The sequence below is a fragment of the Colletotrichum abscissum genome, assembly GCF_030869225.1.
Source record: "Colletotrichum abscissum strain IMI 504890 chromosome Unknown Scaffold_44.1, whole genome shotgun sequence".
Classification (NCBI taxonomy): Eukaryota; Fungi; Ascomycota; class Sordariomycetes; order Glomerellales; family Glomerellaceae; genus Colletotrichum; species Colletotrichum abscissum.
This window is the reverse complement of record NW_026850365.1, coordinates 152,631-180,123: the sequence shown is the minus strand read 5'-3', so window position 1 is coordinate 180,123 and position 27,493 is coordinate 152,631. Positions and strand designations below refer to the sequence as shown.

Genomic DNA, 27,493 nt, shown 5'->3' with positions numbered 1-27,493 from the left:
ATACTAGTCCTAAATCCTCTTTTCGAGTGAATGGCACAATTCCACATTTTACTTTTCGCCACTGGCACTGCCAGGACTTGGTATCTCAGCTCCGGTATGTTCACTCTTCCAACTGTTCTTTGTTACACCTGTTTTGCCCCCTTGAAAGCCAAGTAATACCCATGCCTTCGGTCTGTCTGCCATGTAACCGCTTGTTCTCGACATGGACTTCATCATGAAGAAAGCATCTTCCAGTGGCATAATCCTCTTTCTAACCCGCCCTGCAGAGTCCAGTCTTGGATATTTCTAAGCAAACGGAGGAGCTCCCACGCGACGGGACCCTCCGTTGTGCGCTCCAACCACCCAAAAAATACTGTTCGAATAATACTCTCCTCAATCGTCAAAGGTCTTTCTCTGGACTACGGAATGGTTATCGACTCAAAGCTACAGGCCCTGGCTTGCGTATCTCAGCCGGTCGTCACACTGAGGCAGGCTCTCACTCACCCACTCAAGGGCCCGTAGCTTTGAGTCCGATCCATGTTTCAAGGACCAAGAGGCTCGAATATCCAACCTCCTCCTCCACCTGCCCACCGCCCCCAACCAGCTTGCCTGCATATGTGGGTGGCGGGGGGGGGGGGGGGGGGTGGGACTTTCAGATCTCTGCAAAGAAGAGGTTCCAAACAACTCGTTTCCGGCTCCAAGACCACAGACTAGTCCGTCTTCCCCCAATACCGCTCGTGTGTGTGCATCGCTAACATGGTTACAGGAAGACTTTCTCTTCCATTTCAAGCATCTGACCGGAGGATTTGGTGAGATCTGACCACGACTGAGAATCCGAGGGTATTTTCTGAATGCCTAGGACTGTTCCATAACTACCTCGGAGTCTCAGTCGTAGACTACCCTCACTCAGACCCTAGAGGCAGTGAATGCAACATCATCGACAAAAGCTTCATCGCTATCGCCGCACGCGGTGCCTTCACAATCCGACCTGCCCCTGCTCGAAACATCTACTGAGTAGTATCCTCTACATTCTATTCATATCGCGGGGGGGGGGGGGGGGGCCGCCCTTACAAGTCTTTACACACCGAACCCTGGCGAACGTGTCACGACGACTTTTCGGTTTCGGCCCACAGGACAGAAAAAGCCCCACACAGCCACTTCCTCCCCTGCAGAGATGTTAGATGTGGTTTGTCGTTTTTTGTGGGGGGGGGGGGGGGGGGGGGGGGGGGGGGGGACGCTCTTGCAAGGTCTTGACGACTAGAGCTCGTCGCAATGTCTACGACGATATTTCGGTTTCTGCTCCAAGGAGAGAAAATGCCTCCACAAGTCCATTTCTCCCCTTGGAGCAGAAAATAATTCGAAGAATGAGCGTCCCGACTCGAAGAAATAAGGGCCGGGGATCATACAGGCACCATTCGAACATCGGAAATCTGCTCGAATAATCACTTACATTTTCCAAGCGCAAGTTTGTGTCGCTCAGCCCAGCCCCAAACGCAACTTCCGTATGCGGGCTGTTGGTCTTGGGAATTCCATTCGCTCGGGATTCCTTATTCTACTGTCCGGAAAGCTCTGCTCAAAGAGGTTGGCCCCGCGAGCCACGGCTGGGACCGTCAGCCTATTTCCAACTCTAGGCCAGGCCTGGCCTAAGAGCATTTCTCCTTTCCGCCTCCCAACCTCTCGAGGAGGAGACCCGAGAGGCATTTGTTGCCGCATTCCACGCGCCGAGCGTCACGGCCTTGTCTTACACTCGGGGCCCGTGGGCTTAATCTCATGATCCTGGCGGTGGTTCTCCCTGAGGCTTTGGCGGACGTAACGGATCTTCCGAGGTAAGAAGGTTAATTACTCAAACTTCCCCCTTTTACGTTTCACCTTCTTGCCTCGGAAGCTTGATCCATTCCGCTCTCATTCCTCCGTCCCCTAAAAGCAATCATTGATCCCCTGATGGTCAAGACAACCAAGGAGATTTCACTGCGAGGCTGCCTTCCGACATTGAGTCTCGATTTTGGCGACGGACAGCCAGTGGGTTTTGAAGCTTCTGGACTCGGGCTTGCACCCCTCGGTAACCAGAGATACCACGCAAATCGCAATTCAGATCCCGCGCACATCCATCGGGTGTGGTTTTGACGACAGACACACATGATAGGAAGGATTTCACTGCAGGGCCACAATAAGAACGAGATCGTAATCTCGGGGATCGAAGACCATATCGAACAGTCAATCGGGCTTGGAGCTTCTGGACTCATGTTTATACACACACATCTCTGTCCTCACCTCACCGCCCCTTCCCAGGATTCAAGGATTTGTTGGATTGGGAGTCCAATTCGACTGCGAGCCTAGGGCAGTGCAGAGGTCGATTTCACCTTCGACTAGACGACGATGGCCCCTTCAACTTACAGTTGGAATCTTCCGTTTACATTGTTACGCAGAATCAATCAATAGACAGCAATTGGCCCTCCGTCACTCATAGAACCGGACGGTTCGAATTCACTACCCTGTGATAGGGATACCAACAATCCTCCTTTATTGGGAAACTTCGTGAACTCTCAACGAGGCTTAGAATTCTGGAACTGGATTTGTGGTACGGATGGAATGGTATGGGGAACGTTGCTTGGATTGATGCAGGGTGGTTAGCTACTGGACATTACAGCCTCGGGCCTGTGGCATAGCATATTGGAAAAGCAGATTCAAGACAATACACTTTGAAAACAGTGTTCTCGTTCCAAACAAAGGATTGAGCTCTTAAGAATCGTGCTGAGACAGTGAATGTCAGACAGTGTTGTCTTGATGTCTATCTCGCTTCACTATGCCATTGGTATGTCATGTGTTCATCACTTGTGAAATGAGAATATCTGCTCTGAGATCAAGTGAAAGTTAAAATTGGGAATGTGGTATCAAAACTTTTAAAACACAGCTCTATAGGTACCCGACGCTCTATTTGGCGCATCTGGGATCCGAATCCGCTCCGAAATCCTTGCAAACCTCTCTACCAAGCGCCTTCAGGTTCTCAACCACCCACAACCGCTGGTTGGAGAAAACAAAGACCTTGCCCGGAGCAAACGCAAAGTTGTTCGACGTCTCGCCCAAGTGAATCTTTCCAAGCAAGACGCCCTCAGGGTTCCAGACGTGGATACCATCGCCGCAGCCGCCCCAGACATTACCGTCGGTATCAGCGTGGACACCGTCGGGAAAGCCGTTATCCGCGTACGCGAACACGCGCTTGTTGGCGAGCTTCTTGTTGTCGATAATGTCAAAGGCGTAGATGGTGGCAGGGCCGGACAGGTTAGGGGCGGTGGTGATGGCGCCCGTGTCGGAGACGTACAGCGTCTTTCCGTCCGGCGAGAACTCGACGCCGTTGGGCTGCTGGAAGCCGTCCGCTACGACTTGGACTGTACCCGTGGAGGGCTCGAAGCGGTAGACGTGCGTGGGGAGGACGGATTCGGGCCTGAACTTCTGGAAGAAGCCGTACTGGGGGTCGGTGAACCAGAGGTCTCCTGTTACCGGGTGCTGGCGGACATCATTGAGCGAGGTGAAGTTGCGGCCGTTGAAGCCGACGATGAGAGGCTCCGACTTGTTGGTGTTGGGGTCGACGGCGAGGAGCTGGGATTTTCTCGTCAGGTCGCCCTGGTCGCACCAGACCTGCATCGGCGGCGTGGCGGACTGGTCCGCGCCGGGCGGGTAGTATGAGCTTCCGCCGTTGGCCTCGGTGAGGCCGTCGAACTGGGTACTTCTGATGGAGAAGTCGTTCAGGTTGAGGACGGTGATGTTAATGTTGTCTGCAGGGTTGTAGTTGGAGGAGATGTACAGGGAGTTGTCCTTCTTGTTGTAGATGCCACCCTCGTGGAATGCCTGCCAGTCTACTTCTACGATCTTGCGCGCCGTGGCGTTGGGGCCGAGGACGTCTGCGAAGGCGGGCTGGTATGCCAGGAGGGAGATTGCCGGGGTGGGCAGTGTGGCGCCGGCGTTGATGGAGGCGAGATAGCCGGCGCCTCCTGTCGCCAGGGCGTGGAGGTCTACGTTGATGAGAGACATGCTTGCGGCTTGGAACCAGAGGACTGCAACTTGGCTGGGAGAAAGTACGAGGAGTTGCCGCCGCTTATATTTGTATCATCAAAGGAGTGAGGGAGGCCGCAATGGTAGAGGAACCCTCGGCGGCGGTAGCGGGACGGGAAGCTTCTTTATGGTGCTGCTATTATGTATCTGTACCCATCTTGCATCGGTTCGTCCGCGACAAGCCATTGGGCTTGGCGTCTATTAGTTCATAATATCCCACTCTACTGGAACAGGGACCATGAAGCTATGACGTTTTGAATCACACGTTAGTTAGGGGCCATGGTATCTTGTCAGAGCTGCCCACGGAACCGTTACTGGTGTTAACTAGCGTCGGCCGGTAGTTGGGCTGACACCGGGCGGATGGTAAGCTGGTCTTTGGTACGGACTGCGGACCATGCGGGCAGCGGAGATCATGGTAGAGCCGAACGAGTCGTGGGGACTGGGCAGTAGAGAAATGTGAGAGGGTAGTGAGATTTGATGAAGCCAAAAATGTCTGCTCTTTGGCTTGGCACTATGGGACCATTCCCCCGCAGAGATGGGCGCATCCCTGGCGACTATCCCTGGCTTGCAAGCCCAAAACACCAACGGGATGAAGTCCGGCTTCGGACGTCGTGGCCTCGGTGGATCTCCGCGAGTCGTTGCTCTAGTTCACGATGCAGCAGTACGACTGTATATGCGCTGCGGACAATTACCGGGAGTTTTCCCTTCTGCCTCTTGGCTCTGGAGTCTGGAGACCTTCAACCAGGGCTCTGGGGTGCACTACTTTTTTTCTTCGAGAACCCTTTTGGTGTTCTTTAACTCCGGTGCTCCTAGAATAGAGCCTACGAGAGTCAGAGGTTGATGACGGTGCGGAGACGCCAGAGAACGCCAAATAAGACTAAGACAGGAACGGCGATCGCCTTTAGGGGCTGGTAGGGCCGATCTTTGAATGATTGCGGAGATCATGTAACTCTAAACCCCACAAACAAGCTTATTGACGGCCACCCCTCGCGCGTACGGCATTGTACGGTATTGGGCTGCATGGTGGTCTCTCTCGAAGTGGACGAGACGAGTATGTGTTGATTGCTGGCGCTGAGGCGCATAGTCTTGGCTGCAAAATATCTTGTTTCGTTCATCCCAAGTCCCCCTTGCTAGAGCAAAACTCTGTTCAACTTGACACACGACAGACGTAGGCTGGACAACGCTATCGCAACTATGGATGCTGACGGTCATACACATGGGATGCAAGACAGCGAGAGATTGGGCGCGTGCGGGCCCGACAAAGCGGTCGTCTACTGTCCGTAGACAGTTGGGTCGTTCGAAATTTGAGCTTATTTGGTGAGATTTCCCGAGTGTATGAGGTCTTTTTTGGGACGAAAAAGGGCCGAGAGAAGAGTGCCGGAGGGAGACCGCTACATGACTCTGCTGACGATGGTGGACCGTTTCGCCGGCCTGTGCTTGGCTTGGCGTGCCAATTTTGCCCAGCCGAGTTGTTGACTCGATCTCCGAGTCTCAGCGGCGATTTGCATGAGCACTTGACGGCCGAGGACAGAAATCTCTGTTCGGCCGAGGGCTGGACCACATGATAAACATAAGAGAGCTTGTTCACGATACAAGCTGTAGGAAGAAACGAACGTCAAAAAGTCCAAAGCTGTCCTGAAACAGGCACGTTAGCGAATCCTTGGCCTGAGTACAAAGGATGGAAACTTCTCATCGTGGGGTGCGGCTCTCCTAGTCAAGATTCAGCCGGCAATCGGTTGTCTTGGGTCTACCCGTCTCGGCGATGGCTTGATGCACGCCAAGATGATCTCCGGCAGGAATGTCCCTTGACAATTGGATCAGCTCTGTCAGAACACCTGAGCCGGTTTCCCGGGTTTGAGGCATTGTAACGTCGCCACGTGAAGCCAGCTTCATTAGCTATTGGCTAAGCCAGCCCAAGGTATCATTTACAAACAACAGCAGCACGTGGGAGTCTGGTATTTCATTACGGTCACGAAGTAAGATAATGTTGGCTGGATTCACCTCGGAAGGTAGTTGAGGAAAACAAAGCGCTTATTTGGCAACCTGACTATCCCCGGAGACTGCCAATGCATGAACATTAGACTTGGCACGGGCAAGAGCAATCTGCATCTCGCCAAAGATGCTCCTTCCCATTCGAAATAAAGAATTGTCGCCACCCCAGGCTTTGCGGATTGAGAGGTTGTTAGCGGCGTCGTTCTCGGGCCGAAGGCCACCGGCTCGGAATAATTTCGGGATATACGGATAGTCTTATTTCTACGCCTCAGTCAAGGTCAAAGAGCACCTGGTTGGAGTTGAGGTACTTCCGTCAGCTGTAAGCCATGTCTGTGGTGTTGATGATGGTACCTTAGCTCGTGTTGCTCAGCAACTACCTTACTTTGCCTCATGGCATGAGACTCAAGTACGACCAACCCGCAACTACAACTGGACATGTCTATACGTAAATCACGAATTAGAGAAGGAAGCACAAGTCTCAAGAACTAGTTACTCGAGCTTTTGGATCTTGTTCACTACGTAATTCCTCTGTGATGTTCCCGTGGCCCTCTCCTCGCCCCATGGTTGACCTATTGAGGCAGCCTTGTTTAGACAGTCCGACCTGGGCGCTTGTCAGCCAGGCAAGAGCAAAGCTACAGCGCTTTACTCTTGATAAAATGAGTAAACATCCTGAGAGATCCCCAGACGCATCAGAAAAGATCTACCAATGCCAGATAAGCGAGAGATCAATTTGAGGCAGGTGGAGGGCGAGGGGCGGTGGTGATACTTTACTCACATGGCCTTGTTTGAGGACACATGTGATATATCGAACAATAGACCAACCACAGGTTCTCATTAATTAGTGACTAATATGATGGCAAGGCTAGCGTGCTTTGTGAGGCCATTCAGAGGTGGTTGCCAGCCTCACCCCCAATATTCCACCCAGTCACGTGTGCCCCTGAATAACCTCACCTTCTCGACCCCTCGATGCGTATTCCATCTCACCACCGACTCACATACTTCAGATCGCTCCTGCCTCATTTTTTCTTTCTTCTTCTTGCCTGAATAGAAAGGATCACAAAAGCTAGCCCTACCCACGGAAAATCTCTTGCCCTGCCCACCCACTGCCTTTCGACCGCCCACCTCTTCCACTCAGTCCTTTTTCGCTCACCCTCACACTCCCACTTTCTTCTCTTTTTCTCACACAAACCACACACTTTCTTCTTCACAAACAACTTTCACACTCACATTCACAAGCAAACAACAAAGCAATCCATCACTTCCAACCAACAAATCATCACCAACCAAGAATTCCAATTCTTCACTCATCTCAGTCACGATGAAGGTTCGTTTGTGATCTATTTCCGCTTCTTCCCGTGCCTCGTATCCCCCCCTCCCCCCAAAAAAATATTGGCGTTCTGAAAACTCACAATTATTCCGCTTCCAGTCCTACGTTGCCATCACCGCCGCTGGCGCCATCATCGGTGCTGCCGTCAACGGTATGCCCGTTCTGGACAACCAGGCTGCTGTCAACGGCCTTGGCGCTCAGATTCCCGCTCAGGCTGGCATCGCTGGCTTCAAGCACAACATCCGCAAGGATCTTGGCTTCAACGCTTCCAAGCCCATCATGAGCATCAGCTCCGAGGCCTTGGTCGTTCACCAGACCACCACCATGGCCGACTACAAGCAGCCCATGGCTACTGAGGTCAACAAGTGCACCACTTTCCCGATCAGCGAGCCCGCTCTTAGACTCACTGGCATCATGGAGATGTGTGCTCCCATGAAGACGACTCTCAACATGGACATTGGAACCAAGACCACTCTCGAGCAGGTCAACGCTCCCATTGTCACCGCTCCTCACATTACCTCCGCTCTCTCCATCGAGATTGCCACCGCTGCTCCTGTCGAGCAGTCTACCACCATGGAGATCCACGAGCGCGTCTCCAGCTGGTGCGTCACCGCGACTAGAACTGATGGCTCCAAGCCCTACATCTGCACCGCTGGTGTGGATAACTACCCTCGTCCCCCTGGCACTGCCACCTTCATCTACACTCCCTTCTCTGGTCCTACCCCCACTACCCCCTCCTTCTTCCTCACTACCTTCAGCGAGGATCCTGCGATGCCCTCGACCGCTCCCGACTACACTCCCTTCGCTACTCCTACCACTTCGGAGCCCAGCTTCTTCCTCACTACCTTCAGCGAGGATCCCGAGATGATCGCCGCTGCTTCTACCTCGACTCCTCTTGCCACCTCGTCCACTGAGTATAGCATCATCGGCGCCCCGATTGTTACTCGTGCCACCACTGTCGAGCCCGTCATCACTGAGACTCAGACTGTCTTCGTTACGGCCTCAGCTTAGGTCTCATGACACCTCTACACTCATGTGATCTCAGCATCTTGAGAAGTTTGGGAAGGAACCTGGATCGGTGGATTTTGGGCATACTTGTGGAGGATTCATTTTCATTCATGGGAACACTTGGGATTCAAGACGGACTGGGTTTGGGAACAGGCATCAAGGAGGGTTCAGGTCAATGGGTCATTCATTCTTCATTGTGATTAAGCTTCGACGAGTATCAGGGTCTCATTCGTCATTGGCAGCTACAGGCTGCTCGTTGATATCAGCAGCAAAGGCTGCGTATCAGGTGTGACAAAGAATACACTGGCATTGAAAACAATCATCCTGCCCCTTCTCTTTGTGACTTTGTGACGTTCTGTCACCTGTGACGGCTTTCTATGTTCATCTCCCCCATCCTAACGCTTTTGAGGCCCCGTGGTGAAGTCCTTGAAAGAAGTCACGATGATACCTCTGGTGGTCTCTCTTTCTCTTTTTCTATTTGATGCCTACAGAATAGCTACTTGACCCGCTAGGTGTCCCATTACAGAAGACCTCGTCATTTTCTTAATTTTCTCTTGGCTTCAATCCCCTCAGTGTCTTCAAGGCCGAGGATGTGCTCAACACCTGCCTCAACAGCTCTGGGTAGTCCCACCCCAGCGCCTCAGCTGCCAGAAGCGTCAGACTCGCCTGGTCATCCCGCCCAGGCCGTCCAGGGCCGGTCATGTTCTACATTGATGGCTTGTTAAAAGTCTTTCGAATGACATGCATAATCGCAGAGACAAGCTTACCGGCTTCATGTTTACGTCGAATAGAGCAAAGTCGGATCCAGGCCTCTCAGAAAATCGCCGCACATCGATACGAATGGGGGCTGCGACGCCCAGTGCCCTCGCTGCTGCCTCACACTCCCTCGCGATCCGTCCATACGCAGGGTCCTCCTCCTCCTCCTTTGCCGTTATCACTCTCGAGTTGGCAGTGACCGCTACCACGCCGTTGTAGGGAGCAATCCCGTCTTGATGATTGAAGCGTGTGACGATGGGCAAGGACCAGTAGTCTTTTTTCTCCCCATTCGGCGGCATCACGGTTATGGTGGCTTCTTCGCCAGAGAGGTATTCCTCCAGCATGATGCTCGGCGACTCTTGGAAGAGGACTTTGGTGTGGGCAGTGAGATCCTCGAGATTTTGGCAGACTCGAACGCCGTGACTTCCCCGTCCGCGAATGGGTTTTGCGACGATCGGGAACGGCAATTGGAGCTGCTCAATCTTTATTGCTACTGCTGGGTCGGAGTGGATTGTCCACGAGCGAGGCATCGTAAAGCCACCGATCCGGCGAAGCAAATCATTCACATATTCCTTGTCATCGTACTTTTCAACAACAAGAGGCCCATGCCCGACCGCTTTGAGTGTATCCTGGACACTCCCGAGGGACGTGGAAGTTTGTAGTGGGTGAGATGCGAATAAGATTGTGTTGGCCCAGAGATGAGTTGCGCCCTTCTTGATGGCGTCTAGAATCCCCTCTTCGGTATCCGGAAAGCACCACTCGGTATCTTTCTCTGGCGAGGGCGTCGAAACTGGAGTAACCGCAATTAAAGACTTGCTGCCTTGGAGGTTGAAGGCGATATCGGCTCCTGAGTCGCGGTATCCTAAGATCTGTTAGTTGAAGTTGGGGCAAGCATGTTTACGAGATAAGACTGACCACCAGGCTTCATCGGCTTGCGCACCCCATTGATGATAGGAGGATCTATGGCTTGGTAGAGCACAGCGACTCTTTTCGACTCCATGTCATGTGAGTCTATCGATGAGTTCCGGGGTGAGGTGATGGCAAACAGCCTACGAGAGTTGGCGTTGAGGGTGCGGGGTAAATGAGTCGCGATCCTGGTTGGAAATCTAACTCTCAAGGGCCTGCCAACCGCGTTCATCATTCAAAGTACTGGGTCGCCTCTCTCAGCGCGGTATTTGATATGCTGAAGTTGATGTACAATGGGATTGGGGCTCTTGCCAGTGTTAGGTGTTGATGATGTGAAGTTGTGGACGGAGTAGTCCGTCGGATTAGTCCGTCCGCATTATTTCCGTCCGGAAGTCGGCATTGCCAATATGGGGTCTGGCGACGCAGCAGACTGCCATTGAAGATCACCCGATCATCTATTACTGGCCAAACATATCCCATAGACTAGGGAAGAGCTCATCAATGTCAGGCACGCTTGTCGACACGAACTCTTGAAGCTCGGGCATATCGACTGGCTGCTCGGAGAATTCTGCGCTCGATGTGGACGTAGCTAGCTTCTCAATGACCTCGGAATACTGCGCAATGCACAAGTCTCCCACGTCCCAGGCTTTTTGGCGATGAATTTGTAGCGCATTGATGAGATCGCGTGCCAGCTTCAGCGACATACTTTGCGCCAGTCCGCTGACGGTGTTCTCTGTTTCTAAAGCGCAGCGGAGGAGGAACTTGGTGGTGGACGTGAATGCAAAGGTGAGAAGCGGGAGCCAGTAGTCGCCAAGCTGAGGATCTTTAAGTTCTTGAACCAGAAGCACAATCTCCTCGGCCGCCCGTCGTACTTCAAGATAGCAACGCATGGGGATCGAAGACGTGTGGTCGGCGTTGGCTGCCTTCTCGGCGTCGAGTTCCCACTTCCGAAGCAATAGCCTGATGTAGAGATACGCGAGACGTAGGTTCGCTGAACCTGGTATGTCGAGACTCTCGCCCCCGCGGATGATCCTCCGCCTTATGTTGTTGTCCAGTGAGTCTTCCCACTGCGTGAGCAAGACCTCCAGGTCCCAAGGACCGGTAGTTGAGGTCTTTTCTAGGTCATATATGCGCTCCAAATATCTGTCGAGGAAACGGGACAGAGCGACGAATGCCAAGTATACAGACGTTGCCTCGTGGTCGACAGGATTCGGTGCCGAGCCGCATAGCTGCTCTACCGTAGGAAGAGCGACATCGTGCTGGCCGCTCCTGAGCTGCGGCGGCGTGCCGTACGCCAGACTCGACCTGGGTAATCGTTAGCCAAAGCGAATTGCTCCTTTGCGTTGTGCTTGCACATACCACTTATCATACACAAAGATGGCCCACCAGATCTTCGTTCGCAGGAGCTTCTCGGCTTCTGGAATATCCCAATCGGAAGAGTCTCTGTTTAAGCCGAGTGAGTGAGCTAGAGAGATAGCGGAACCAAGCTGAAGGCCGTTGCCGATAATCGAAGTCAATGGCCGACCGGCGATATTGAGAAGGATGGCTAGCAAAGTCGAGATGCCTGGGGAAAGGTGCATTTCCGAGTAAAGGGCATCGTTGGCCTGATTCCAAATAAACCTGGTATCGGGCCGGTGTTGAGTGACGAGTTCAGGGGACTGCGCCCAGTAGGTCATTGTATGCGCATAGAGTGAGGCCAATAAGGCCGGCGATATGTGCCTCCTGTCCTCGGCGAACCGTTTCTCAAAGGACTGTCTATCCAACAAGGGGAAACAACGGTTGGGCTTTTCAAAGAAGCTAGGAACGCAAGTCAGGTCGCGACACGCATCAGTAGAAGTTGACTGCGACTTACAGCTGGACAACATCGGGTAGCATTGGCTCAAGAAGTTTCTCAATCATCTGGCATTTCAAGAAGGCTGGGTTGCGGTCGTCAGGAAGACCGATAGGCTGCTTCCTCACCGTGGTAAAGACAACGGGTTTCCTTGAGCCACCTCCGTGCTCTTGCCGTGGGCTCGTCACCGATATCCTACCCCGGTTCAAACCAGACGAATCATTAGACAAGTACGTGGACAAGACTTGAGTATCTTCAATGTCTGCTGGTCCGACAATATGTGCCTCATCCTCGCCGCCATCGCCAATGGGCTCAGGGTACCGCTTGTTCTGGGGTGAGAATATGGGAGGATGGCCATCTGAGGACTTTGACACACGCCGGTCTGCCTCGGCCAACGTAAGCTGGTTCGTCTGGTCATTGTACTGAGGCTCCGAGGAGAACGTCGGAGCCGGGGGCTGAGGTGGCGGGGACGGGCGGTGGCCCAGGTCCTTTGATGTACGGGCTTGAGCGTTTCTCCAAGCAGACTTCGGCCGCGGCGAAGCTCCACCAGGAGCCGGTGGGAACTCGCATTGTGTTCCGTGAGCTCGGCAAGTCAAGCATGTTGCTCCATTTTTGTCGACATTACACCGGGACTTGCGCTTCCGGCAGGCCAGGCACGCCGGTCGAAGGTGGGAGCGGTAGGGGCGCTCCGAGGGCAAGGAGCCGCTGTCAGCCTCGGACGCCATAGTTCTGATGTTCGGGGTGTCTCTCTGGTAATATCGAGACAAAGTCGTTGCATAGTCTGCCGAATTGGCCGTGGCTATTGATGTTATTCATCCTTATCTCGAGGGGTTTGTGGTGTAAATGGCCGTTTCCCGCGGTGAACTTGGAGGTTTCCCGAGGAGACGTCTGGGATTATCTAATCGATAAGGCCCATACTCAAGATGACATAATCCCATATCGATAACGCACCTCGGCAAATCGGGACAGTGACTTTCTCCTGCCTTCAGGCCACTAGCTAGCTACTCTTTCCTGTGTGTAATTGAGGCATCAACTTCTCATCTACCACTCCAACAGCCAACCTCATCGCTCACCATGTTCTTCCGCATACACATGCAACAAGTGATTCCGCTTCGCCGATTGCCTCGAGCGGACAAGTCGTCCAAATTCAGACAAGACACTTTGGAAGCTCGCATCAATGATGGGCCGAGAAGCGACACTATATCCCAATCAGCAGCTTTGCCACCTACGAAGGCGCTGAGAAGGAGGAGAGCCAAACTGTAATGGACCAATTTAACAGACCGGCGTGCTGTCATGCCTCCCCACGCACCGAGAAACATCTCGATCTCGATGCCCCAGCATTCTCTCATTCATCACGAAATGCGACTAGACTGCGACCTGTGAAATGGTACCAGCGCGGCCTCGAAGTATGCTGTCCACGATGTAACCGCAACGCTTAGGCAGGATGCAGCGTGCACTACTCTGTACCGAAGTAGGGACTCGATGTCTACAGAAGCGCGGGCCAGAGGCGTTCTCTTCGATGCTGGATACCACCTCCGGGAATTCCCCCTGACCGATGTTCAAAAAGAGTCCAAAGTTGCCTTATTCGTCGAATCAACGCGAAGAGCCTCGTCGCATACGTGGTCCAAGAGCACCATGTCTTGGTGGTTGCTGCAGTTGCAAACCTGAAGATGTGGATGGCCTCTCCTACCTGGTTGATTTCGGGCGAGCATCCATTCAGATGTCTTGACAAACGGGACACGGTCACTCCGAATCTATCAAGGCCATCCCTGGACATGACACCCAGATGGACCATCTCCTCGCCGGCATGGTAACCCCTCCTGTCATCTCTCTTTTCTTCAACCTGCACCAGCGGGCCGCCAGGCATCGAGGCATCATTTGAACTACAGCAACGCCGGGCCACGACTACTTATGCAGTATTGATGCATCGCCGAGAGCAAGTTTGGAATCAACGGCTTGAAGTCGAGCCTGCATTGTGTTGCATCCCGAGCATTAGGTGTGCAGTATCACCACGGTCGCAAAGGGTAGTTGCCGTGATGCCAGGCTGGGATGCGTTTATGGCACCGCACATCGCCAGTCCGCCTTTCTACGATACGCAGGGAATCGACGTCTAAAAGCTCGAGTGAGACAGAGAACGGACGAAGACTGTTGACCGAACACTTGTCTTTCGGTTGCAAATGTCGTGGAGTATTCTCCTCCCACCGGCACGCCCGTCTAATCATGGAACGAATCCCAGCCCACAGCACGGGCATCGAACTGAATATTCCGTAATTGGCTGACTGCTTCTCGAGTCTGGACGCAGTCGTGCCATTCTACCAGTCACGACTCACGAGTCGATGGAAGAATTTCCCTTGGGGGACTTTTGCTCGATACTACTCGTGCCAATGATCCTTTGGCTGCAGGAATACGAGTGACCAGGCCGTCGAAATCGTGGTGCGGGAAGACCTGGTCGGATTTTTGAGAGAATTAGGGATGCATCTCCATGAGGATCTGAAACGCCCACCAGGACTGTATGGTTACATTTGTGATCTTTACCACCGAGGCTCAGCAGCTAGCGCTGAAATCGCAGCATACTTTGTACAGGTTGCAGCCTTTACCAATACACTACACTGGATTCTGATCTCGACGCACGAAATCGAAGTTGGGCCCAATTGAGCAGTCACTCCGGCTCTGGACGCTGGAGGAACGGAGTCGTCTCCAGAATCCCGCTGCCGATCACGATCGTCAAGGAGCAAATCGACTGGGGCAGAAAGATGTGCGATGCAGCTTCTTCAGCAGGTGAGTGAGTAGTCAGCACCATGAGCCGTCTTTATCCGCACATGCTAAAAGACTAGCAGTCAAGGAACGAACATGATAGCGGCATCAAATAAGGTGTTCATCTCCTGGATATCTTACCTGCAGGCAGTAGCGACACATGGCGCATTTGAAATACCTCGAGGGTTGACGCGTCGGCAGCTTACACAGTAAAGATTTCCATCTCCAGCCGGGTCGCAGCCAGCATAAAGAGGAAATAGGACCGAGGCGAAGCAAGATCGGGGATCGGCCGCGATGGAGTCAATATCCACTCAACGTATCCATAAGCCGACGGATCGCCGTGGGGCCCTGAACAATAGTCCGCATGCTGAAGCTCTTTTCCCTCAGCTTTTCCCTGCCTTTTCGCAACCACAGGTCGAGCATGAATCCTGCAAAATCGGCTTCGTGTTCACCAAGGAACCCCATGACTCCAGACGAGCGCATGGGTCAGTTGTTCGCTGCTGCGGCACCGCGCTGAAAGCCAGGCTGACGAGAGCTTTCACGCGCGGGCGAGAGTGAGACGAGTCATCTGTGCTGTCGCCTTTTGCCGTTCACCAACGAACGCAGCCGGGAGTTACCATATTTTGCTGTCTCCCAGCGAGAACGAGGGAGGATGCAAAGAAACTTCCGCGCTCGGGCAGAATATGCTGAAGAATAAGGGCAACAAGGTGGGAGAGGAAACACCCAAGGCTTGGTGTGTTTGTCTATTTCCAGGCTTGCCAGGACATGATTAGTTTCTCTTCAATGAGATGATCAGATGGCTGCGGTAACCTTCAAAGTTCTATCAACCACGCGGGGTCTAGACCAATGGAAGGCAGAAATTGGCTTCTTGATGCTGTGCCCCCTCCGTCATACTCCAACGTCTCATCGACGTGAATCAGAAACTCACCTTCCCAGCCCCCGTCATCCTCGGCGGAGAGGAAAGGGATTCCAAGGAAGCATTTGTCGAAGCATCCAAGGCAACACCAGGAAGATGTGGCCAGCAGGCTGCGGCACAGGTCCGATTCGGGCCTAGGACAGGACGGCTGCCAGGATGGTGGAGAAGCTCAAGATTACAATTGTCGCGAGTCGTACCCTGCTGCGACGAATGGGAAGGGAAGCCAGTGCCCGATCGCCTCGAGGGCCGCAGCATGACGACAAGGCTACCCCATGTCCATCTCAAACTCTCTTTCCACGATCATTCTAGAACGCGACGTTTCATACGAGCTGAACTAAGAGGCCCCCTTCGTGTCCTTCGTGTCCTTTGTGTGGCTGTTCAACGTCGTTGGGAGGGGGGGGGGGGGGGGCTTGAAGGACGCTTGAAGGGGCTGTCTTACCACCATCTCAACGTCTCACTGGTCCAGGTCCCCTTCGTGCTAATCAACCAGGCCAACTTTAGCCAGCTTTAGCGTCCGACAATGGGACGCACCGGCAAGTATGAGCCCCGAGAATACGTTCTCCGCACGTTTAGGATGCGGCATGGTGGAAACCATTACCACAAAAGTTGGGTAAAGGGCCAAAAAGGAGGCGCAAATATAACCCTGTTTTGCCTGTCGCCGACCACTCACGGCAGATGGCCTTTGATTCTTGGCCATGACCTGATCATGCCGCTGGAGATCTTAATGTTCAACCCCCCGGCCATTATCAGATTCTTCTTTTCTGCCTCCCTCCGGACCCTCCCCCCCTTTCGCCATCACACAATGGGGCACCTGGGGACGTGCCAAGTCGGGAGTTATTAAAGAAAGAGGGGTCCCGCAAACCGCCAAGATAGGGCTGCGGCGGGTTTTGCGATATTAATATTCTTTTTTGACCTCTAGGTTCGTTTCTTTCTCACAGCGAGGGAGAGAAGGGATTCATGATCCTGTCGTTTCTTGGCCGTGGATCGGCTCAGCTTGCCCTCGACGACTCACAATGTCCGGCCTCGTCTTGGCCGCCGAAGGCGAAACTACACACAACGTAACGGCCGAATATCTCGCGGAAGATTCTGGCGGCACGCTAATAGGCATATCCATCGCCTTTGCCGTCCTCACGACCTTTTTCCTCGGCCTGCGACTATTTGCAAAACGGTTTACTGCTGGCGGGTATGGCTTGGACGACTATTTCCTGGCGGCAGCCTATGTGGTGGACTTGGGGATGTGCGCCGTCGGCATCGGTAGGTTTTCTGCCCAGCGTGGAAATGGCGTGGGTTTCGAGGTCCGAACTCTCGACTAACTCTGTACTCGTCAGTCATGGTTAAGGTCGGCGGTGTTGGACGACACGTTGAATTTGTCGAGGAGTTTCACCCAGCCCTCCTGACCGGGTGGGCGAAGTGCATCCTCGCGTTTGAGATCATCTACTTCACCTCAGTCGCGCTGCCCAAGATGGGCATCGTCTGCCTGTACCTGCGCGTCTTCAACTGGAAGGGGGCTATGCGAACCACGGCCTACGTGCTGCTGGTGACGCTGGCCGCGACGAGCTTCTCCTTCATCATCACTGCTTGCTTCCAGTGCCAGCCCATTGAATTCTGGTGGGACCGGACGATTCCAGGCGGAAAGTGTGTCGACGTTCAGGCCTTCTTCCATGCACAGAGCATTCCGGGCTTCGTGCTGGACTTTTTCATCATGACTTTACCGCTCAAGACTATTTGGGACCTGAAGCTGCCGACGCACAAGCGCGTCGCACTCATCGGCATCTTCATGATCGGCAGTTTGTAAGTTTATTCCGCGTTGGGCGAGAGCGGAAGGTGTCACCGAGACTGACGATTTCGCAGCGGCATTGTTGCCAGTATCATCAGGGCCGTCATATTCTTTAGCAACTCTGCCTTTTCGGACCGTACATGTAAGTAATACCTGGTAGTGACTCTTGAAGATGCGCAAGTTGACTGACACTCCGACTAGGGGCATCCGTCGGTCTCGTCGGCTGGAGTATCATCGAAACAGGAACCTACATCATCGCCGCATGTCTCCCCCACCTGCGACCAATGATCTCACACTACACACCGCCATGGCTCAAGTCCATGGTCCGCAAGACGATATCACAAGCCAGCAACTCCATGTCCAAAGTGACCAACTCAAAGAACCACACACAACCGCGACGCGGCGATGACGAGGTGGAGCTCACCGCACGATCGAAGAAGCAGACGGTAGACACGGAAAGTGATATGGGAGGGGACGAGGAGCGTGGATACGCCGGAGGGATACGATCGCCAGCATCAGGCATGACTGTCGAGGTGCGAAAGTCGGATGATTTGGTCGGCGGAGAATGGGCCAGGCAGGGCCAGATCCGAGTGACGACGGAAGTCAAGATGGAGAGAGTGCGAACGTCGGCCTTCCTGAAGGGTCCAGACTCATGAAAGCTTTACCATACCAAATGTTTGATAGTAATGATATCCACTCAAGTTTGAATGTCGACAACCCAAGACGTCCATCGCGCCCTTTTCATTCATTACATACATCTGCTACACTTCATCCTTTGACAATCACAAGTACGACTTTGGTCCCTTCGCCTCCGCTGGCCCCAAGAGCTCATCCGCCATCCCGCGTCCCGCTGCCCTTCCGGAAAAGATGCAGCCTCCCAAGAACGTGCCCTCTAAGCTGTTGTATCCGTGAACACCACCGCCGCCGAAGCCTGCTGCCTCACCGGCCGCATACAGACCAGGGAACTTCTCCCCATCCGCCTTCATGACGTTACTCTCTAGATTTGTCTCAATACCGCCCAGCGTCTTGCGCGTCAACAAATTCATCCGCACGGCGATCAGCGGACCATGCTTGGGATCCAACAGCTTATGCGGCGGCGCGATGCGACTCCTCTTATCAGCCCAGTACGTCCGTCCATTATTGATGAGCATGGCCTGCGCGTCCTTGGAGTAGGCGTTATCAAACTGCCCGTCGCGGATCTCAATCGTCTCCTTGATGTCCTCCAGGCTCAGCACCGGCCCGCCGCGCTCGCGCTGCAGCTCGTTCATGCCCTGCACCAGGTCGGCGAGGTTATCTTTGACGACAAAGTCCTTGCCGTACTTTTGGAAATTCTGCACGGGGACGGTGCCTTTCTTGCCGAACACGCGCGTGAGGAGCTGCCACATGCTCTTGCCTGTGACGTCCGGGTTCTGCTCCGAGCCAGAGAGCGCAAACTCGCGCGCGATGATGCTCTGGTCGAGGATGAACCAGGTGTAGTCGTACCCCGTGGCGCAGATGTGCTTCAGCGTGCCGAGGGTGTCGGTGCCGGGGAAGAGGAAGGGCGGGAGACGCTTGCCCGTCGCGTCGAGCCACAACGAGCTCGGGGCCGGGAGGACGCGGATGCCGTGGTTGGGCCAGATTGGGTTCCAATTTTGCAGGCCTTCGGTGTAGTGCCACATGCGGTCGCGGTTGATGACGTTGGCGCCGACTGTCTCCGCGATACCAATCATGCGACCGTCGACGTGGGCTGGGACGCCGACGACGAAGTTCTCGGGGACTTTGGGCCCGAGACGGTCGATGGGCCACGCTGCTTTCACGGCTTCAACGTTTCCTCCGATACCGCCGGATGTTACCGCCACCGCGGACCCGAATATCTCGAAATCACCTGCGATGTCACGGTTGGACTTGACGCCGCGCGCAGAGTCGTCGGGGGCGAGGACCTTTCCACGAACACCGATGGCGCGACCCGTCTCGTCGGTGATGATCTCGTCAACGCGGTGTCGGAACCGGAACTGCACGACACCGTTCTTGGCCGCGCGCCTCACGGGCTCCTCAAACACCCTCACGACCTCCGGCCCCGTGCCCCAGGTAACGTGGAACCGCGGCACCGAGTTGCCGTGTCCCTCGGCCATACCCGCGCCTCTCTCAGCCCAGCCGACGTTGAAGAGGAAGCCCATGCCCCTGGCCTTGACGTACTGCTCCATCTCGTCCGAGGCGAAGTTGACAAAGGCCTCGGCCCACCTCCTCGGCCAGGTATCCTCCTTCTCGCGGTCAAACTGCGCGGAGCCGAACCAGTCCCGCATAGCGAGCTCCCTCGAATCCTTGATGCCCATCCTTCGTTGCTCCGTCGAGTCCACGCAGAAGATGCCGCCGAGCGACCAGAAGGCCTGGCCGCCGAGGTTCGCCTCGTTTTCCTGGTCGATGATGATGGTCGGCACGCCGCGCTCCGAGAGCTCGAACGCCGCGACGAGGCCCGCTAGACCGCCGCCGACGATGATGGCGGGCCGCTCGAGGAGTTCCTTCTTCTTGTCTGCGCTCATTGCGGCGAAAGTCGGACCCGCTGTGGAAGGAGAGCCGTGTGAGGGTTTCGCGGGACTGCGGAGGAGGATGTGGCGGACGATGAGCTTGAGGAGCCAGGCGGAGGCGCCTAGGCCGGCGAGGGTGGCGAGGGTTTGGGTTGGTGTTTGGGGGAGGGGGAAGATGTCGCGCACGTTTTGCAGTTGAGGCGCCATGGCCCTTTTGTGAGTTTGAGTGTTTGCAGAGGAGGGAAGACGGGCTGTCTGTCAGCTTTATGAAGGAATGAATACGGTAGACCAGGTGAGATGGGTGGTCCAGGGGTGGGTTGGTCGGGATGTCAAGGTAGTATCTTGGCGGGCTGGGCGGACGAATTGCCTGATTCTCGGGTCACTGAAGACTGAAAAGAGATGTCCCGGCCGAATGGAGCTGTGTTCCCAGAGCTCGCAGATTGGCTTATGGTGTTACGACCTGCTAGAAAGAGGCACGAACGTGTATGTATGTGGTGGGATGATGTTCTCGGCTGCGGGGGGGATCCCACGGTTTCTATCTGCCTCTTGGAGCTTGGGTGCTTCACTGTTCTGGTCCGACGGCGTGAATTGAGGCGCAGGGGGGCAAAGTCCGCGGAAGACCGATCTGCGACGCCGTCTGTTCCGGCACGCGGGAGCTCAGGGAATGGTGCTTGAGGATCGGAAAGATTATTTGATTGCTTTTCTGTGAGATGGAGATGTTTTGTGATACGAAGCACAAGGTGGGGAGATGAGTGATGTGCTCACTGAGTAGACGAATGAGAGTGAGAGTGAGAGAGTGAGGTGAAGCATGAGATGAGGTTCACAGTGAAGCCAACGAAGCTCACTAAGCTGACGAGACGCACAGCTGACATGTGAGTTCCAATTGAGTGAGATGAGCTGCTGTACCATCGCATCCGGCGACACACAGCTGCAACGGGCGAGTTGCAGGGGATTCTGACAGCCCCCGAGTCAGCTAAACAGCTCAGGGTCCCTGACTTCCCCATGCTTCTTCTGCTTCCCCGGTGCGGGGTATCATTGTCCGAGTCCATCGGCTTGCGGGACATGCCTCGGCCCACCGAGCTGTCAACCCCGTATTCTCATTACACTATGCCACTCTCGTCAGTCTTCTTAATTCCGCATGAAAGCCATGAGTTCATCTCAATAGATCGTACGGATATCTGGCCATAGCTTCAATGTTACGCTCATTCCTGGACCTTGACGACAACCTTGCCAAAGTGTCCTCCGCTGTACAGGTAGTTGTACGCCTTATCCGCCTCCTTGAACTGGAAGACCCGGTCGACAACAGGCTTGATACCCTTCTCCTCGTAAAAGTCAATCATCTCCTCGAACCGCTCCCTCGGACCATTGATGATACCCTTGAGCGTTACAGTTTTCTTGAGCGCGAGCAAGTTGACGTTCGTCCGGTCCTCCACATCGTCGACTTTACCAGAGAGATATCCAATGCACGCAATCTGCCCGCCGAAGCCAATCGCCTCAAAAGATTGTCGCAGCGTCTTGGCCCCGCCCGTTTCGAGGATGAGGTTGGCGCCCTCGCCCTTGGTAAATTCGTTGACTTTGTCGTCCCAGTTGGGCGTGGTGCGGTAGTTGACGGTGTAATCCGCCCCGAGAGCCTTTGCCTTTTCCAATTTCTCGTCCGAGGAAGATGTAATGATGACTTATCGAGATCATTGTCAGCGGCAATCAACAAAGCCGTTAGCCCTGGGCGCGTCCATCACTTACCCGTGGCCCCTGAAGCCTTTGCGATTTGCAGTCCCGAAATAGCTACACCACCAGTTCCCTGACATACCACAACCTCGCCCTGGCCACCAGGCTGGCCCAAAGGCCGAAACTGGTTGATTGACATCCAAGCCGTCACAGCAGCAATGGGAAGAGTCGCGGCCTCTTCGTCGCTCAGGTGCTTGGGCGCCCTGACCAACCCCTCAGCAGAGAAGACGCGGTACGTCTGCAAGACACCTTCCAGCGGGAAACCGAGACCGCTCTTCATATCCACCGGCTTAATCTGGCCCTTGAGATGCGTCTGATTGAAAATCGACAAGACGCGATCGCCAGCCTTCCACCTGCTGACGCCGTCACCTACAGAGACGACGGAGCCGCACATGTCCGAAGCCGGGACGATTGGGTCCGTCTCGGCCGGGTTGATTGTCTTGTGGTGGTTGTAGAGGCCCATGGCCACCTCCGTGTCTCGGTAGTTGAGAGACACGGCGCTGATCTTGACGAGCACCTCGCCGGGCCCGGGCTGCGGCAGGGACGCCGTGGCGAGGAAGAGCTTGCCCAGCCCGTCTTGACGGGTCTGCCAGCGTTGGACTTGCGTGCTCATAATTGCTTGTCGTCGTCTCTGTACCTTCTATTTGGATGTATCCGTGACGTCTCACACTTCACTTGGTTCTTGCTTTGCTTTTGAGATCTCGACGAGGCGAAAAACAGCCCTTCGAGACCTGAAGGATGACGCATGTATTAGAAATCATCTTCAGATGATCCCCGCAACGGTGGAGCGCGGCGGGGCGTTGCTCTCGCCGTGGCACAAGTTCCACGGCAACGAAGCTCTGGATCGGCCTGGGAGTCCCGGGGCCGAGAATCACTTTCCCGGGCTCTTTAGTAGCCGACTTGACCAGTCTCCGTGTGGAACAGGTTCACGAACCTTTCTACGTAATGCGGTCACCTTCTGTAGCAGGTAGCGTGCATGCCGTTACGCCAGGCGTGCAAACCCAGTCTCAACATCCAAGCTTCGGAACCCTAGATACCGCATTCAAGCCAAGCGACTATTAATCCTGCTAAATATCATGTCAAGGTGGCACCATCAATTTTCTCATTATTCTTAGTTTTCATGCGAACTATTCGTCTTTTCATACTTTCATAGCTTAGAGTAGACACCAACATTTACAGGACCTTTCAGCACCATCCTAACCGGTCTTCGGTCTCTCAAAGCACCGAATCAGGATGCAGGTTGGGATCGTCGGAGCAGACCACGCATCCCATCTTTCCCTTCAGTCCATCCATGAAATTACCCTCAGGTATAACCCCTCCGTGATAAATGAGCTGGTGGAAGGTATCCTGGCTCATCAAGGTTGGTATGTCACACTTCTTCGCACCAGAACTAGTCAGGTTGCATTCCATAGTCAGCTCTCTGATTCATGGCTTGGTGCTGTAAGGGCCTAAACACAACATACGCGTAGAAATTACAACGATCGGACTTTGTGAAATATGTCGACATTGTGATCTCTCGCTGCTTCGCTTCTTCAAAGCTCTGAAGCTTTCCTTTGTAGTGGCACCAAAGGCTGCATTCCCCGGTGTGATTTGGACCCAGGCAGAGAACCAGGTCGCATATGCGTTGCACAGCTGCCTGGCCGGAAGCCTGAGTGCCCAAGCTAGCCTTGTATTTGAGATAATTGTCCCAGTCGTTCTTTCTAACGAGGGCCTCCTTTGGGTCTGTGGGTGTTGCGTCGTTGGATGGGGCTGGAGATGCCATCGCAGCTGCGGTGAGGCCGAGAGTCAGGAGGTGAAGGATAGCCATTTTGGGTAGGGCAAGTTCGATTCGAAAACTCTGGGATAGCTTTGGCGAGTTGAGGCGATGTCTTTGAAGCATCAATCTTCGTGAGTGAGACGAATGCGCTTATGTGTGATTTTCGACATTGTGTATGGCTTGGTTGGATAGCCAGCAAATAGGCAGGCGAACAGCCAGCATTGACAACCTTCCCACATGACCGCCAAGACCGAAATACTGAACGATGCAAACACAAGATGTGCCAATGTAGCACGCGGATGATGATGGTGGAAGAGAGGATCCATTGAGCACTGCCGTGCAACATGGCAGGCTTATCGCTTATATCATTGAAGTTTGTCTGCATCACGGGCTGCCCACTCAAAGACTTTGTGAGGATGCCTCCCTGTAGCCGCGTCAAAGGAGGATTCTGGTAAATTAGTCTGCGCGTATCAGACTCTGTTCGTTTCTTGCTTCTTTTCAACAATCCTCAACACTGAACACAAACGAACACCGCAACAGATTCAGATCCATTCGTCAGCCATTGCTGCCCGTCAGACAACAAATTCAATCAAGCGGCCAAAGGCGGAGCCCATTGCAAGGCCAGGTTTCATCTCCAGAGAATCGAATCTACTTTACCATGTGTCTCAGGCGTCATCAATACTGTTATGGGCCTGTGTAATGGGTACGAAATGCTGGTCTCCCTTGCTTGACTGTGTTACGAACAGCGGCAGCCGTATCAAAGGAATGCCGCAAACTCGTAGCCAAAGCCAAGTGCTCACCGCTCATTCAGCGCATGCTGCTTCAGTCAACTGCGCGTCGGTTCTGCCAAAGCCTCACCTGTTGTCTCTGCCGCCTCTCCCATCAAATGAGTTTAGGGGCTGCTTTTGTGAGTACGCGTTACGGAACAAGGTCCGTCCACGGATGATGCCTAGCTGCCAATCAGGTGGAAGCAAGTACGACTGCGGCCCCGCAGAATGATTGATTCTAATCTCTCTTTCAAAGGCCGGTTGACCATCCTGAGTCGAGAAGTGATTAAGCTTAACGGGGGTGTGGCCTCAGGGGTGACTTGGTAAGCGAGAACGAAGTTCCAGAGCCTGAGCTCACAGCGGAATCGATTGAATAGCAAGTTGTACTGGAGATCATAGAGTCCAGGGAATCGCAGGCGCGAGAGAATAGGCCTGGTTCTGTGATTAACTCACATCCAGCAGCCACCGGATTCGAGCAGTAGGTCCGACAGAGTTTGCGCCACTGTTCCAACGTAACGATGCTTGGCGACAACCTCTGCCTGTACGTAGACGTAGACGGTCAAGTGTTGGATTCCTCGTCGAATCGTCAATTCCAGCGGCGGAACAGTCCGCAGCCCTGTGCCTTTGGGGTCTCAGACTTCACTTAAGGTGCGAGGACCGCTGTATAAAAGTGCTGGCAGATGCGACTACGTTTCATCTATGCTATCTTGGCATTCCACTCTCCATCAGAACCCACCTCCCACTCTCCGCCCCTAGACGATACCATCCATAGGTTGTTCCGAGCATTCGGGTTCGCAATCGTACGTACTCTTAGTGAAGGTACATAGTGGTCGGCATTAACGTGAAACTCTAGTTGTCAATTTAGAGATCTCGGACTTTGTCTGATAGGTGAAGTCATTGTTGCTGGCCCAATGGTGAAGACGATAGTGCGTTCACGGCGCTCATCACATTTTTGGCCGCTATAAGTCTTTGGTGTTTGAGAGGATAAGTAATCTACTAAGCCACAGTACCTCAGTTCTCAACTTCGTGGCCGCTCAGGGGTGGTGATTCTCTAGCAATCAGGCGAAGATCTAAGGTTCGTCCCATCTATTAAACTTCCGCTGTAGTGGGGTGGCATTACGGACTGCTCCGTGGCGTGCTAGCTCCAAGGAGCGCTACCGTCCGCAGCGTTTCAATTAGAGAGCGGAGACCTGACTCGAAAGCGTACAGTAGCACTGTAGACATGACCTTTCGGGGCTGTCAAGCCTCCAGATCTAGAGCAAGGAGATGTTGGAATAGGCTGAAGAGTCTGCATACAAGATGTATATAACCGCCGGAGTATAGACGTCCGTGATGGAATTGAAATAATCCTGACTGACTTCTCATCTATCTTTCGACTTCTCCTTCGCAAGTGCTTGCACTACTTTCATTCTTTTCTCTAAGGTCGCTTTGCAAACCGTTCCATTCTTTCCTCGAGATTTCCTCGACTACATTCATTTCACCACTAAAAACCCCAGACTTACCAACAAGATGTGGCAGGGATCGCACTTGGCTTTTATCCTCACCGCAGCGGGTTTCTTCGCCTCCGGTGTCCAGGCCGTTGACACCCTCGTTGATGTCGGATACGCCAAGTTTCAAGGCGCCGTGACTGACGCTGAGCTGGGCGTGACAACTTGGAAGGGAATCCAGTTTGCTGCCCCTCCGGTCGGCGACCTCCGCTTCGCCGCGCCGGCCGACCCGGTCCAGTCTGGACTTGTCAACGCCACGGCACACGGTCCCATCTGCCCTCCCCAACAGCCCACCGATTGGACCGTTTCCAGCACCAATCCGCGCTTCACCGTCGATGAGGACTGTCTCTACCTGAGTGTCACAGCCCCCTCAGATGCGCAGACCGACTCTAGACTGCCCGTTGTCTTCTTCCTCCAGGGCGGTGGATTTGGGTCCAACTCGAACGCAAACTGGGATGCCAGCGAGATTGCTTCGGATGGAAACGTCATTGTCGTTCAAATCAACTACAGAGTTGGCATGTATGGCTTCCTACAGGGCGAGGAGGTCCGCGCTAGCGGCGGTCTCAACGCCGGAGTCAAGGATATGGTGAAGGCTCTTGAGTGGGTTCAGACCAACATCGGCCACTTTGGCGGAAACCCTGAGCAGGTTGTTCTTGACGGTGTCAGTGCCGGCGGCTCAGCTGTCGGTCTTCTCATGACTGCCGATCTCGGCAGCAAGCAGCTCTTTGCAGGAGGTATCGCGGAGTCTGGTGGCTGGGTTACGATGCGCACCATGGAGCAGGGACAGGGCCAGTATGACTGCCTCGTCAAGGAGAAGAACTGCACCGAGGCCGCCGACTCTCTCACCTGCCTTCGCGCCTTGAACCAGTCTGAAGTCCGTTCTTCAAGCTGCTGGTTCAACCCGGGCATCGATGGCGAGCTCTTCACCGACAGCATGGTCAACCTCTTCAAGCAAGGCAAGTACAACAAGGTCCCTACCATCTGGGGTTCTTGCGCTCAGGAGGGAACCATGTACTCTGCTCCTCAATCTACCAACTCTACCGAGGAAGCCAACACTTGGCTCCTAGGACAAGATCCCTCCCTGTCCAACGCCTCGCTCGCCATCCTTGACGACCTGTACATCAACACTCCTCGCACCGTCTACCCCGACTCCGGAACCAAGTGGAGGCAGACCGCCGACGCGATCGGTGACATTGGTAACCACTGCATTATCCGCAACATCCAGAACTACCTGGCCCGCGACGAAGCCATCACCTACAACTACAAGTTCGCCGTCCAGGACCCCAAGAACGAGGCCGAAGGTTTCGGCGCGTACCACACTGTGAACACCTACGCCTTCTGGGGCAACAACAGGACCGATGGCCAAGCGCCCGAGTCGTACTTCACCATCAACAAGCCCATCATCTCGCAGTTCCGCAAGTACTGGGTCTCGTTCATCCGCAACCTGGACCCCAACACCGATCGCGAAAAGGGTGCTGCCGAGTGGAGACCATTCACTGGTCTTGAGGGCCGTGAGCGTCTTTTTGTGCAGACGAACAACACTCACATGGAGAGAATGAGCACTGCTCAAGCCTTGCGTTGCGACGTTGTTAGACCTATGTCGGAGAACTTGGGCAAGCCGGTTGACACGGGTGTTGTCACTGAGCTGGATGCTGCCCTGGCGGCTAGCATCAACAACACCACTGAGGACACCAAATTCAGGAAGAGACACGTTAGACAGTTCTCCCGGTACTACTAGACGTGTTATCGTACCGCATTTCCATAGAGAATACTACTTTATATTTAAAGAACACTATACAGTTGCCATCTACTAGTTTCCATTACTCGCATGATAGAGATTTTGGAGTTTCTCATCAAAGCGAGCAACAAGAAGAAAAGAGGAATAAATTGCAAGAGGAAGTGAAACTTCGTGGCAAGTCCGCCTCTTCCAACGATCTTGTCGCCCCCCTACTTACGTG

General features: G+C 54.0%; 10 protein-coding genes across 10 annotated transcripts; 4 read left to right on the top strand and 6 right to left on the bottom strand.

Annotated features, from left to right (window-relative positions):
- Positions 1-2,910: 2,910 nt before the first annotated feature.
- Positions 2,911-4,008, bottom strand: CABS01_13339 (SMP-30/Gluconolaconase/LRE-like region; the record flags this gene model as incomplete). The annotated part of the gene is made up of 1 exon (XM_060546683.1): positions 2,911-4,008. One exon carries the CDS (start codon positions 4,006-4,008, stop codon positions 2,911-2,913), a length of 1,098 nt encoding a protein of 365 aa, XP_060395015.1.
- A 556-nt stretch (positions 4,009-4,564) lies between these two features.
- Positions 4,565-4,870, top strand: CABS01_13338 (uncharacterized protein; the record flags this gene model as incomplete). The annotated part of the gene is made up of 1 exon (XM_060546682.1): positions 4,565-4,870. The coding sequence occupies one exon, from the start codon at positions 4,565-4,567 to the stop codon at positions 4,868-4,870; it is 306 nt and encodes a 101-aa protein (XP_060395014.1).
- Positions 4,871-5,739: 869 nt separating this feature from the next.
- CABS01_13337 (uncharacterized protein) lies at positions 5,740-5,922 on the bottom strand (the record flags this gene model as incomplete). Its single annotated transcript, XM_060546681.1, has 1 exon — positions 5,740-5,922. The coding sequence occupies one exon, from the start codon at positions 5,920-5,922 to the stop codon at positions 5,740-5,742; it is 183 nt and encodes a 60-aa protein (XP_060395013.1).
- Positions 5,923-7,339: 1,417 nt separating this feature from the next.
- CABS01_13336 (uncharacterized protein) lies at positions 7,340-8,359 on the top strand (the record flags this gene model as incomplete). Its single annotated transcript, XM_060546680.1, has 2 exons — positions 7,340-7,345; positions 7,448-8,359. 2 exons carry the CDS (start codon positions 7,340-7,342, stop codon positions 8,357-8,359), a joined length of 918 nt encoding a protein of 305 aa, XP_060395012.1.
- Positions 8,360-8,899: 540 nt separating this feature from the next.
- CABS01_13335 (fungal specific transcription factor domain-containing protein) lies at positions 8,900-12,574 on the bottom strand (the record flags this gene model as incomplete). Its single annotated transcript, XM_060546679.1, has 6 exons — positions 8,900-9,061; positions 9,124-9,974; positions 10,028-10,206; positions 10,481-11,323; positions 11,378-11,815; positions 11,871-12,574. The coding sequence occupies 6 exons, from the start codon at positions 12,572-12,574 to the stop codon at positions 8,900-8,902; spliced, it is 3,177 nt and encodes a 1,058-aa protein (XP_060395011.1).
- A 3,958-nt stretch (positions 12,575-16,532) lies between these two features.
- Positions 16,533-17,952, top strand: CABS01_13334 (uncharacterized protein; the record flags this gene model as incomplete). The annotated part of the gene is made up of 4 exons (XM_060546678.1): positions 16,533-16,773; positions 16,848-17,310; positions 17,371-17,438; positions 17,498-17,952. The coding sequence occupies 4 exons, from the start codon at positions 16,533-16,535 to the stop codon at positions 17,950-17,952; spliced, it is 1,227 nt and encodes a 408-aa protein (XP_060395010.1).
- A 126-nt stretch (positions 17,953-18,078) lies between these two features.
- CABS01_13333 (FAD binding domain-containing protein) lies at positions 18,079-20,007 on the bottom strand (the record flags this gene model as incomplete). Its single annotated transcript, XM_060546677.1, has 1 exon — positions 18,079-20,007. One exon carries the CDS (start codon positions 20,005-20,007, stop codon positions 18,079-18,081), a length of 1,929 nt encoding a protein of 642 aa, XP_060395009.1.
- Positions 20,008-21,002: 995 nt separating this feature from the next.
- Positions 21,003-22,138, bottom strand: CABS01_13332 (zinc-binding dehydrogenase; the record flags this gene model as incomplete). Its single annotated transcript, XM_060546676.1, has 2 exons — positions 21,003-21,475; positions 21,541-22,138. 2 exons carry the CDS (start codon positions 22,136-22,138, stop codon positions 21,003-21,005), a joined length of 1,071 nt encoding a protein of 356 aa, XP_060395008.1.
- Positions 22,139-22,740: 602 nt separating this feature from the next.
- Positions 22,741-23,332, bottom strand: CABS01_13331 (uncharacterized protein; the record flags this gene model as incomplete). Its single annotated transcript, XM_060546675.1, has 2 exons — positions 22,741-22,915; positions 22,989-23,332. 2 exons carry the CDS (start codon positions 23,330-23,332, stop codon positions 22,741-22,743), a joined length of 519 nt encoding a protein of 172 aa, XP_060395007.1.
- Positions 23,333-25,557: 2,225 nt separating this feature from the next.
- Positions 25,558-27,273, top strand: CABS01_13330 (carboxylesterase; the record flags this gene model as incomplete). Its single annotated transcript, XM_060546674.1, has 1 exon — positions 25,558-27,273. One exon carries the CDS (start codon positions 25,558-25,560, stop codon positions 27,271-27,273), a length of 1,716 nt encoding a protein of 571 aa, XP_060395006.1.
- Between the last annotated feature and the right edge of the window lie 220 nt (positions 27,274-27,493).